The following is a 13389-nucleotide window of genomic DNA, read 5'->3' on the forward strand; positions in this document are numbered from 1 at the left end:
TGTTACTGTTGTCATAAATCAAGTGACTGTATATATGTTGATCTGTTTGGAGTCTCTGTTCTTTTGGTCTATTTGCCTATTCTTGTGCCAACACCATATTAATTGTTGCTGCTGTTGTTCATTACGTACAGTCAGCTCCAACTCATGGAGACCTTATGTAACGGAAGGAAATGTTGCCTGGTCCTGCACCATCTTTATGATCGTTGGTGTGCTCAAGTCCATTGTGGCCACTGTGTATTCTGAGTGTCTTCCAACACATACCAGACAATATTCTGTTGTGATCCTGTAAAAATGGCATGGTGACAGTGTTGTCTGACCTTCTCTAACTTTACAAGGGGGAAGGAGAATCAAGATCAACAGCCCAAGGCTGATTCCTGTAAGCTGGAGGTCAGACATGCCTCCTCTCTCTGCCATCTTTACCAATTCTGACACCAACCGTTCCTCCCACGACACTCTCTACTTCTCTGCTGTGTTTGATAATTCATTGCAATAGCCGTACAGAACTCACAATACTCACGACTTTATTAGGGAACTAACAGGTTACAATTCAGGTTCAGGAATGCATAGGATACAGTTCTTCCATGAGACAGCCTCTTCCCAGCCGTGCTTGCAGCCACACCTCTCTCTAGCCCTCAGCCTCTGCCCTGCTCAGGCAAGTGTTACAAAGCTCTTTTGGCCCGTCAGTCTCTGCCCTGCTTGGGCAGGTGTTACAAAGCTCTTTTACCTCTGCCAATAAGTACCCCGAGGCACCCCACCCCACCAGTAAACCTCGGCCTGAAGGCCCTTGGCCTGGCTCCATGGGTGGGAAATGTAGCTCCACCAAGTGCCAGGAGGGACCCTACTCTGCCGGCAAGCCTCCTGCCCAAAGGCACTCAGCTTTCTTGCTCCATGGGCCAGGAAGCTCGCTGAGTCGTCTCTGGACGTTCTTTCCTGTCGCCATTTCTCTACCACCACTTCTCGCCATCTTCAGTGTTACAGCTCTCTCGCTCTGTCTCCTGGTTCCAGGAGCTTCTCAGCACAGGGATCCCAAGTCCATGGGACACATTCCACTCTTGGCCCTTCTTCCTTGCTTGTGGTGAGATCCTCCCTTCTGCCCTGGAACTGGCTCTCATTTAAGGCTAGCAGGATGGCAGACTGACCAGCCCCCTCGGTGGGCCGCAGTTACCAGGATGGCAGACTGACCAGCCCCCTCGGTGGGCCGCAGTTACCAGGACGGCAGACTGACCAGCCCCCTCGGTGGGCCGCAGTTACCAGGATGGCAGACTGACCAGCCCCCTCGGTGGGCCGCAGTTACCAGGACGGCAGACTGACCAGCCCCCTCGGTGGGCCGCAGTTACCAGGATGGCAGACTGACCAGCCCCCTCGGTGGGCCGCAGTTACCAGGATGGCAGACTGACCAGCCCCCTCGGTGGGCCGCAGTTACCAGGATGGCAGACTGACCAGCCCCCTCGGTGGGCCGCAGTTACTTTATTTGCACGGCCCCAGCCAGTCACCTGGGTGGGAGTCACAAGACCATGGCGAGAAAGGCCACACAAAAGCGCTCCACTGCATCGCAGATACACGAGGTTTTCATCGGCTCACCTTTAGAAGTAGTGTGCCTCAGTCTGGAAGCTTCGCTGAACTCGTCCGCCATGGGTGACCCTGCTGGTTTTTGAAATACCAGTGGCACAACCAACAGCGTCACACCAATGCGCAAACCACCACCACGTGACAAACTGACGGATGGGGGTGGCTATACGGATTACTGCAGCGTTAAAGTAACTCTTGGTAATTGGTATGCAAATCCTTCACTTGGCTCTTTTCCTTCAAGATTCTCTTGACCCTTTGCAATACATATGCATTTTAAAATAGGTTTGCAAGTTCCTTTCTCTCTCATACACACACACACACACACACACACACGCAAAACTGCTCCACGGTATAAACAACAAAATAAATCACAATATAATTGGATTATAACTCAATTAATCATAATTAATTAAATATCTATACATATACTTTCTTGTAAAGAAATCGGTGAATTTATAAATGACGAAAAGCGGCAGCTCTTTCTTAGAGAAAAATTCTAAATAATAAATGCAGAATGAGCGAGGGAAAGAGAAAATCACCATTGTACCTCTCGGGAATAACTGCTGCAGGGAGGCTCCATTGGTGAATGTTAAAATTAGTGGGCAGAAATTTCAGGAGAAACAGGATATTTGCATAGCCTTAAAGTATCCCCTTAAAATTTTAATTACTGTGGTAGTTTAAATGTGTGTCCACGAATTCTTTGATACTCCTTCCTCCCTTTAGGAAGTGGAGGTTAATTCTCTCCTTGACTGTGTCTGGGCTTAGTGATTCACTTCTAACAAATAAAGTATAGGAGAGGAAACAGAGTAATTGTATTGTGAAGAAACCTGGCAGATACTTTAACCACGTGACTAAGACTATCATGACCATTAATAAGACATATTGCCATCGTCTGCCTCCATATGATGGACGGAGAAGGAAACATCTCCTCCGTGCGTTTCTTCCCCCAAATCCGTACCCTCATTCTAATCTTGTGCCAAGAACACCTCAGAGAAACCCAGACTAAGGGGCATTCCACAAAATACCTGAGCCCTACTCTTCAAGAGTGTCAAGGGCATAAAAATAAAGGTCATAAAAATGTCATAGACTGGAGGACAGTAAGGAGGCACGATGACTAGATGGAATGTGGACTCTGGAACAGAAAAAGGACATGAATGGAAAATCTGGTGAAGCCTGAAGGCAGTCTGGAGCGTCAGCAGTCATGACGCGCCATGTTAAGTTCTCAGTTTTGGCGAGTGCACCACGATTGGTTATGTGAGATGTTAGCACAGGGAAACGGGGACACAGGAACTCTGAACCATCTTTACCACTCTTCTGTAAACCTAAAATTATTTAAAAATAAAAAGCCAGAAGAAATATTTTCTGAATGGTTTCTCTGCATTCTCTTCAGAGTGATTATCAGGTCAATTTATATGTATTTTATACATTTCTGAGTAAAGCTTTTTTTTTTTTTTTAACTAGCATTTATAATCCATTTGGATTAAAAAAAAAAAAAAGTCACTCTGGCAATTAAGTATGGAGGAAAGCTGACTCAAAAGTTGACCTGAAATGGGAAGATGAGACAAAGTCTTTAAGACAAAAGAGCCCTGAGCTTTCATCCTGTTTTGCGTAGGTAAAAGTACTCTCTGGCTGTGAGTGAGCTTAAGGCTCGAGGGGGAGTAATAACAAAGGGCACGGTTACTCACCAGCGCGACTTTCCTCTGTGGTTTCAGCAGCTTCGGTTTATGGAAGGTGGTGGCTATTGGAGCTGTGGAAACAGGTCAAGTCTGTATGTTGGGTGTCTCACTGTCAACCACCATGCACCATGAGTAGGCAGACTCTGGAGACTCTCAGGCCCCTTCCTGTCCCCATGGAGGAACTCCAGTGTCTGACCTCTATCTATCAGGAACCCCTCAAGAGGGCAGTCCTCCCTAATCTTCATGTGTCATCTCCACTCAACAAGGTCCTCAGGCCAGCTCTGCAAAAGCACTGGCGGGTACAGAGGGATGAGGGCTGTGGAAGAGCTGAGGCCATGCCTTCCCTGAGAGGCTCCCTCCTGGTTGCACACTAACACCATCAATGCACTGACCTCCGATCTTCACAGGAGCCTTATAAGGTAGTCAGGGAGGTTCTTAACCAAAACAAAACCAAACCCAGTGCTGTCGAGTCGATTCCTACTCACAGTGACCATATTGGACAGAGTAGAACTGCCCCATAGAGTTTCCAAGGAGCACCTGGAAGGTCTTAGTGTGCCCATTTTACAAGGAAGAAACCAAGGCTCTTCCCACAAGGCCATATATTCAGTACCTAGATGAACTTTTTTTTTTTAGATGAACTGTGACTTGACCTTGAAAATCAGGCAAGCTCACCTCAGGGCAGGCACTACCCTTTAAGTCTCTAGGTCTCATTTTCACCTTCTGTAAGATTATGAAGCCCTGGTGGTACAGTGCTTAAGAGCTCAGCTACTAACCAAAAGGTGGGCAGTTGGAATCCACCAGCCTCTCCTTGGAAACTCTATGGGACGGTTCTACTCTGTCCTGTAGACTGCTTAACATCTACTCTAGATTAAATAAGAGCAGTGTAATGCTGGCCCAGAGCAGTGTTCTCTGGTCCCTTCTCACAGCTCCCTAGCACATCCAGGCCTTCCTGCCCCTTCTTTGCCACAGCATGCCTCAGCCTTTACCACCACAGGGCTCCAATGGTTCCCCGAGGGCCTCCCGTGAAGCCACAATTCAAAGATGACATTTCTTGGGTCTCGTTATTGAATCATTCATCTGGGAAACCCTTGAACTCCCAACTATATTTCAAACCATTTGAGGTGTGAACGGCCCCCACATTGGTCACTGTTGTTTTAGCCACTACCTGCAGACAAGCCTCAGTTCTCTGGAGCAGTTCCCTCCGGCAGGGGCACCCATCTTTGTCAGTCAGCTTCCTTTAAAGGGTTGCTGCAGTCATAGAGGAACCCTCATTTTCACCCCAGAACACATCTGAGGTCACCAGGTTTGCATCTTTACAAAACCAGAGGGCCTTCTTTCACTTGAATAGGCCAGGATGATGCTGACACCCCTGCCCTCACCCCACCATGGACAGAGCATTTTAATAGCTCAAAGGGAATGCCACCTGGATCCAACCTGTGGATGTTGACCCTTCCACTGCTAAAGTCTTGCTGAAGCCTTACCACCTCCGGCCCCACCCAGGGACGGGGCTGAAGGGCTGAGATGCTTGAGTACCATATGTTCAGAATCTAGAGAGAGTCTCAGACTACAAGATGCCATGTCCTCCATCCACCTATTGCCATCATCCTTATCCCAGTACCCTGGTACCGATTAAGGCGGCCTCCACGTGGGAAGTTGCTGGTCGGCTGCCTACCTTTGGCCGGGACCGCAGGAGGAACATCAGCCTTCTCCTTCCGCCTTTTGCCCTTTTTGGGCTGCAGTGGGGCCAAGCTGGTCACACTGGTGACAGTCTCCCCCGAGCTGCAGAAGAAAAAGGTCCTAGTGAAGCCATACACATTGCTCCAAAGGGGAAAGGTAAAGAAAGCAGCAGTTAGTAGGCACTCCCTGGGTGCCTGTGTAAGGTAGGGTCATCTTAGACCTGGACTGGAGGTCTGGTACTGATTCTGGACCAAAATAACTAGTTGCCTTGGTGGCTCATAATCCGTAGACAAAAAACCTCCCGTGCAACCTGGGGAGCTGCGCCTGGAAGCCTCTCAGGCCTCACAAAATCATTTTGATCCTCCTGGAATTCAGATTTCTGGGTTCACGGAATCAGGGTGACCCACACGGGCCATCTGCCCTTAGGCGTCTTTTTGAACCTTGGGGGAACTGGTTCCCTGGAGTCCCCTTCAGGTCAAACAATAGCTTAGTGAGCAGCTGAGAGGAGAGTTCTGCCTTGGGCAGTGGGTTCCTTTGGAAAATTTGAACGTGCAGCCAGCTTTGAGAAGCAGGAACTCCAGGGTCTGACTAGAGGCTGTTTTAGGATTTATGGCATGTTCTTGGTGACTTTCTGTAACCTGCCTTGTGCTTCAATGTTACTGTCTGAGAAATTAACATAACAATGACCCATATAACCTGCTTTCACTGTCCCCTCTTCAGATAGCCTTCTCAACATGTTTGGGTGACACTGCCCATTTTGATTCGTATCTACCCACAATAAATATACTCTGTTACGCCAATTTTTGGTGTTTGTCTAGGCAATTAAGGTTTTTGACAAGCTCCCCACAGCTGCCTGGCTTTCTTCTGCTGCACAGTATTTATTAAGGCTGATGTGAGTTCACCGTGGGCAGTCCTGTGAGTCCAGTTATCTGACCCTATGTAATCCATGCAGTGCCAGATTTTTTACGTTATCCATGATAACCCAAAGAGATGGCAGTGATAAGCTTTATATTTCAGGCAAGAAAACAAAGGCTCAGAGATGCTGTCTCCCTCTAGATGACACTGTTAGTGAACATCAAACACAAAAGCTGAGATCTGCCCTTGGTACTACCTGGGGAGGGAGGGGAGGATGGAGTCCATCAACGTTCTTGAATGGCCATCAGTCTTATTTCAAATGTATGCCATCGGCTCAAACGCCCCACTCAGAGCCCCTTTAGAATCCCCTGCCCTCAGGCACAGGTTCCAGCCTTGTAGGTACAATTATTACCAAGAGGGGATATCGCCCCAATACAGAATTTCTAGAAATCTACAAGAATAAGACCAACCACCCAGTGTTAAAGTAAATGTTATAAACAGGGTTTTTACCCAGAAGGAAAGTCTTCTGCGTATGAAAACATGCTGAAGCGGCCCCATGAAAGAGGGACCCAAGTTAAAACTTACTGCAATTCCTTTTTCACGTATCAGAAAGGCAAAAATCCAATTCTATGCGAAGCACTCATTTGGCAAGGGTGTAGAGAATCAGGCACTCCAAGCATGGCCGGGAGGGGAATAAACCCTGCTTGAGCCAGAAACAATCTGCCAGTAACCATCAACGTTGCAGAGTCATGTGCCTTTTGACCTGACAATTTCACTTCTGGGAATTTATTCTGTGGACATCCTTGCACATGTATGAAATGAGGTCTGTATAAGATTAGTCATTATGGAGCTGTTTGTAATAGAATAGATTAGAAACAACCCAAATGTCTACCAGCAGGGACCGGTTAAATAAATTATGGTGAATCTGTACAATGGGATCCTCTATGGCTGTAAAAAGGAATAAGGAAGCTCTGTACATACCTGATAAGACACACGGGTAAATGAAAAAGCTAGATGTTGACAATGTATAAAATGGGCCTCTTTTTGTGTAAAAACAGAAAAAATAAGTGTGTCAGTACTTGCTTGCACATGCATAAAGACACTCTGGGAGTACTCAGAAGGACTCTTAAATAGTGGTTACCTAGAATGGGAGCACTGAGGAATTAAACAGAGGGGAGACAGGACAAATTAAACACAAATAAATACATACATATATTTAACAAAAGACAGGTGATTCTAATGTGCTCATGTTGTTGTTGTCGGGTGCCGTCGAGTCGGTTCCAACTCACAGCGACCCTGTGTACCACAGAAGGAAACACTGCCTGCTCTTGCACCATGCTCACAATCGTTGTTATGCTTGAGCCCACTGTTGCAGCCACTGTGTCAATCCGCCTCGTTGAGGGTCTTCCTCTTTTCCGCTGACCTGTACTCTGCCAAGCATGATGTCCTTCTTCAGGGACTCATCACTCCTGACGACATGTCCAAAGTATGTAAGATGCAGTCTCGCCATCCTTGCCTCTAAGGAGCATTCTGGCTGTACTTCTTCCAACACAGATTTGTTCGTTCTTCTGGCAGTCCATGGTATATTCAATATTCTTCGCCAACACCACAATTCAAAGGTGTCAGCTCTTCTTCGGTCTTCCTTATTCATTGTCCAGCTTTCACATGCATATGATGCGACTGAAAATACCACGGCTTGAGTCAGGAGCACCTTAGTCTTCAGGGTGACACCTTTGCTCTTCAACACTTTGAAGAGGTCCTTTCCAGCAGATTGACCCAAATGCAATGCATCTTTTGATTTCTTGACTGCTGCTTCCATGGGTGTCGACTGTTCAGCCAAGTAAAATGAAATCCTTGACAACTTCAGTCTTTTCTCTGTTTATCACAATGTTGCTCATTGGTCCAGTTGTGAGGATTTTGTTTTCTTTATGTTGAGGTGTAATCCATACTGAGGCTGTGGTCTTTGATCTTCATCAGTAACTGAGCTTTGTCAGTAAGTACTCACTGATGAAGATAATATAGTCATAGAGATTTAAAAACAAATAAAGACTGAGTCACACATTGTGGGTATGGAATCAGATTTATATTAAAAATTAGATGTCTTACTTGTATTTCAAGAGGCCGGCACTGGGTTTCTGGTTGGGTTTATCTAGGAACTGAAAAACTCCTGACCCAAAATTAATCTGCCAGCATTTTTTTCGCCTCTCTTACCCAAAGTTGCTAATTGACTTTTCTTTTCTGTTACTAGAGTAACAATAACAAAACTATTAACTTGTAATTTAGTGAAAAAGACTCATTCATTTCAATTTCTAGAGGCCTGGGGACTGCAGGTGGGTGGAGGGCCAAAACTTCCTGGAAGTTACCTTTTTAATGTTAACTTAGTCATTAAATATGTACTGCATCGCCATGGAAACTTTTATTCTTTAAACATAAGTCATTTTAAGTTTTTGTGAATTCTCCATTCTCTGGAAGCAGGCTGCTCTTGCATGAGGGGAACTTTCCTTGAACTTGCAAATTGTTTATGAGATCATAGAGCAATCAATTGCTACGTGATTATATTTTTTAACATGGGAAGAATTCCAAGAATACAGTTGCCACTGAGATATCCCCAAAGATGGCTTATTTTGTCAGGAATAAAAATTCTAACTGGCCATCGCTTTAGAGTACAAGGTCAATTTGTGTAAATTCACAAATAACCAAAAGGGATGTGAGTTTACAAAACTGTGACCTTTAAGAGCAAACAAGACATTAGAAACTCTCAGAGTTGCTTAAATATACAATCACTTGTACAGCTCTGTCCTGAGATTCTTAAACTCTTGAAATGTTTATTTTCTCCCATTAAAAATAAAGCATTTTCATGTTTTCAAACAGAAACACATGGAGATGAAAGAAAAGGAGTCGATTATAGTTCTGTAGCTAACATACTTCCAGTCTTTTAGCTCTTCCTTGAGTTTTATACATTGTTTTTTATCATACTGTGTATACAATTTTGCACTTCCCTTTTTACTTAATCTATCATTTTTGCACGTAGCTATATGCTCATGCTATTCCCAGTTTATTTACACATTCCCTGACGCTTGAGCATCTAATTTGTTTCCACTTTTGATATACAAATAACACTGTCGTAAATACTTTAGTGCACAATGGTTTTCCTTTCTTAGACTGTCTGCCTTTAAGTTAGTCTTAGATCTGGAATTACTAGGCCAAGGAGAGAGAATATTTTTAAGGCTTTTTAATACCTACTGTCAATTTGATTTCCAACATGGCAGAGCTACTTTGTAGCCACGCAATCAACAAATAGGGGTACTTATTCTGCGACTAGGAGCCCTGGTGGGACAGTAGTCAAAGCGCTCTGCTGCTAACCAAAAGGTTGGCGGCTTGAACTTACCAGCCACACCCCGAGATAAAGATGTGGCAGTCTGCTTCTGCAGAGATTACAGCCTTGGAAACCCTATGAGGCAGTTCTACTCTGTCCTATAGGGTCACTATGAGTTGGAATCCATTCATCAGCAACGGGTTTGGTCTTTTATTTGGTATTCTGCAACTGTGAGATACAAATGGTTAACACCGTCAGTAGCTAATGGAAAGGTGGGAAGTCTGAGTCCATCCAGAGGAGACTCGGAAGAAAGTCTTCATGATCTACTTCTGAAAAATCAACCCTTGAAAACCCTATGGTGCAGTTTTACTCTAACACACATGCAGTTGCCATGAGTTGGTGTCAACTCAACAGCATCTGGTTGGCTACTGGTTGGTATCTGGCTGCCCTCTTTAACACCAAGTTTATCAATTTAAAAAAAAAAAAAAAAAAAAAACCTCATTTAATGAATAAAAATATCATCCTTTTTTGAGGGCTGGGGACCATGCTCTTGGGGGACATGTAGCTCAATTGGCATAACATAGTTTATAAAAAAATGTTCTACATTCTACTTTGGTGAGTAGTGCCCGGGATCTTAAAGACTTGGGAGCAGCCATCTGAGATATTCCACTGGTCTCACCCAGTCAGGAGCAAGGGAGAATGAAGAAAACCAAAGGCACAAGGGAAAGATTAGTCCAAAGGACTAATGGACCACAACTACCACGGCCTCCACCAGACTGAATCCAGCACAACTAGAGGGTGCCCAGCTACCACCACCAACTGCTCTGACATGGATCACAGTAGAGGGTCCCAGACAGGGCTGGAGAAAAATGTACAGCAAAATTCTAACTCACACACACACACAAAGACCAGACTTACGGGTCTGACAGAGATGGGAGAAACCCTGAGAGTATGACCCTTGGACACCCTTTAACTCAGTAATGAAGTCAGTCCTGAGGTTCATCGTTCAGCCAAAGATTAGGCAGGCCCATAGAACAACACGAGAGTAAAGGGGCACACCAGCCCAGGGGCGAGGATGATAAGGCAGGTGGGGACAGGAAAGCTGGTAATAGGGAACCCAAGGTTGAGAAGGGAGAATGTTGACATGTCATGGGGTTGGCAACCAGTGTCACAAAACAATATGTATATTGTTTAATGAGAAACTAATTTGCTCTGTAAACCTTCATCTAAGGTACAACAAAAAAATAAATTTTAAAAAAGATGGCATCCTTTTTTTACCTGTATTTCTGTGATTGCTAGTGAGGATGAACATTTCCCATGTGTTTCCTCATTTATGAATGATGTGTGGATGTCTTCAGCTATTATTTATTAGGGTGTTGAGTTTTTCTTATAGTTTTGAATGAACCTTTAACATTAATCTGACATATTTATTGCAAATATTTCCCGAGTTCCTCCGAATTTTATATTTTTGTTAAATGCAGAGTAGTTTTTTAAATTATTTTTTCTAAAATTTGTTGATATTTTCCTTTCTTCTTGTCTTACGCTGGGTTCTCTAGAGGAGAAAAACCAGTAAAGCATATAAGTATATACACAGCGAGATTTATATCAAGGAAATGGCTCATGCGGTTGTAGAGGCTGGAAAGTCCCAAATCTGTAGGTCAGGCTGGAGGCTTCTCTTGACTCAGGTAGCCACATGGGCTGGAAAACCCAAGATTGGCAGGTCAGATGGCAGGCCTCTGGCTAACAGGCTGTGGAGACCAATGAATCCCAAGATAGGCAGGCAAGACAGCAGGTAAGCTGCTAGCTCAAGTCCCAACAACCACAGGTCAGACGAACAGCAGCTGCAGGATCCAGGGTGAGCAGAAGCCCATGAGCCCTGCCAGCAAGTCCACCTATACTGGATGCAGGCCACACCCCCAAGGAAACTCCCTTTCAACTGATTGGCTACTCACGGCAGATCCCATCATGGAAGTGACTGCATTATGTCGGATCTCATCACAGAGATGATTACATCATTATATGACTGCCAAACTACATCATCACTGCCAAACCACTGAGAATCATGGCCAAGTTGACACACAACCTAAATGATCACACTTCTCTAGTGTCTGAGCTCAGAAAATTCTCCACAAATGCACCTCACGGAATCAAATAATATTTCTACTTCTCTCTTCTTGGGTTTAATTTTTTAGCCCTTTAATAATATAAAATAAAATTTTTGGAACACTTTTATACAATCTTATTGTCTTAGATGGGGCTCTCTAGAGAAGCAAAACCAGTACAGTGTATAAGGATATATCAAGGAAATGTCTGTAACATCCCAAGTCCGTGGGTCATGACAGAGGCTTCTCCTGATTTATGTAGCCAGGGGGGCTGGTGAACCCAAGATAGGCAGGAGAGAGAGCAGGGCCATTGCTCACAGGCTGTGAAGATCGATGAATCCCAAGATTGGCAGGCAAGACTGTAGGTAAGCTGCTAGCTCAAGTTCCAAGAACTGCAAGTCATATGAACAGGAGCCAGCTGCAGGATCCAGAATGAGCAAAAGCCCCCGAGCCCTGCCAGATCACCCACTCACACCCAATGCAGGTTACAAGTCCAAGAACATCCCACTTCGACCGACTGGCTACTCAAAGCAGATCCCATCATGGGGGTGATCACATATCAGATCTCAACATGGACGTGACCACAACATCACGAGACCACCAAAACACTGAGAATCATGGCCCAGCCAAGTTGATACACAATCTTAAGCATCACACTTAAGTCATCATGCTTAGGAAGCTGCAAAAGATTTGCTTTGTGATCACTGTTTTCTTTCAAAACAATAAGACTGAGCTAAATTACATTTACTTCTAATTCGTACTTCAATAATGTGACAATTTGTCACCACAATGACATCTGATAAGCAGTTTTTCTCTTGGCTGGTAATGATTTTGGAATAAGAAAGTCCACCTTATCATTCACTCACGAGAAAAGCCAGACTGCATCTTAACGCAGGGATGTGTTTGTCTCAGGACAATGGAGCAATCATGGCTAGAGCCACCAAGTTCAAGAATGGTGGAAAAACAGGCTCCGAAACTCCCTTGAAGTCAGAGCACTGTGTGACCTGAGAAGAACTGCTGTTTGTGGGCAGCTCATCTCTGACTATGGCTGTCTCCCTGGCTCTGAGCAAGTGCCGAGCAGGACGCAACACACGTGGCCCTTCGCTGTGAGACATCTGCGGGTCTGGCCTGGCCACCTTCCAGTAAGACGTGTCCTCATCCACGGAGGCTCTGGTTCAGGGAATGAGCACTGGACAAGGGACAGGAGCCTAAGCTAAATGTGGTTCTACTCAGGCTATATGGGTAACCCTGGGCAAGTCAGTCACTTGGCTCCCCTGCACCTCCATCCTCCAGTCTGTAAAATGGGAAGACTTACACTAGCTATCTATTGCACAAGGGTATTACGAGGGTCAGATGAGATAGTGTGGCCTAAACCAGAATGGGAAGGAAATGGTTAAATACAATTGACCCTAAGCTCCTGAAGGTGCAGTGCAGGATGTTTCATGGGTCAACCCAGGAAGGATGATGCTGTCACTTGGGTATTTCATGGTGCCTGCCATGTTTTGGCCCTGAGGGGAGGGATGCAAGCTTCAACTTAAAGCTTGATCAGAAAATCTTTCTGCCAAAGACAGCACAGCGTGCTCTGCCCTTGCCACAGATTCTGCAGTACTGACTGGATTCCTACAGTCAGAGCAGGCAGGCTGTGATGGGAGAGGCTGGGGCACTAAGCCTGCCCCAGACACCAGGGAAAGCAGACAACCTACACCTGCAGGTTGGATGAATCGTGATCAACTACATTTTGCAGCAACTAAAGTTACTCAAAATGAGAAGAAACAGCTGCAAATATCCATTAATAACCAGAATCTGGAATGTACAAAGTATGAATCTAGGAAAATTGGAAATTGTCAAAAATGAAATGAAATGCATAAAGATCGTGATATCATCCTAGGCATTAGTTTATAAAATGGACTGGACTGGTACTGCTCATTTTGAATCAGACGGTCACATTGTCTACTATGCCGGGAATGACAACTTGAAGAGAAATGATGTCGTATTCCTCATGAAAAAGAATATTTCAAGATGCATCCTGAAGTCCAACGCTGTCAGTGACAGGATAATATCCATACACTTACAAGGAAGACCAGTTAATATGACTATTATTCAAATTTATGCACGAACCACTAAGGACAATTGAAGATTTTTGCCATCTTCTACAGTCTGGAATTGATCAAACATGCAGTCAGGATGCACTGGT

General features: G+C 44.9%; 1 protein-coding gene across 4 annotated transcripts in view; it reads right to left on the reverse strand.

Annotated features, from left to right (window-relative positions):
- Positions 1-13389, reverse strand: part of VSTM4 (V-set and transmembrane domain containing 4) — a 176402-nt gene that overhangs the window by 72829 nt on the left and 90184 nt on the right. For 2 of the 4 annotated variants that reach the window (XM_049854948.1, XM_049854946.1), the window contains exons 6-7: positions 4918-5024; positions 3255-3316 (exon numbers count right to left, since the gene is read on the reverse strand). In XM_049854948.1, the coding sequence (XP_049710905.1) occupies positions 3255-3316; positions 4918-5024 (169 nt within the window). The other 2 variants (XM_049854947.1, XM_049854945.1) reach the window with 2 other exon arrangements.

Source organism: Elephas maximus, chromosome 16 (assembly GCF_024166365.1).
Source record: "Elephas maximus indicus isolate mEleMax1 chromosome 16, mEleMax1 primary haplotype, whole genome shotgun sequence".
Lineage (NCBI taxonomy): Eukaryota > Metazoa > Chordata > Mammalia > Proboscidea > Elephantidae > Elephas > Elephas maximus.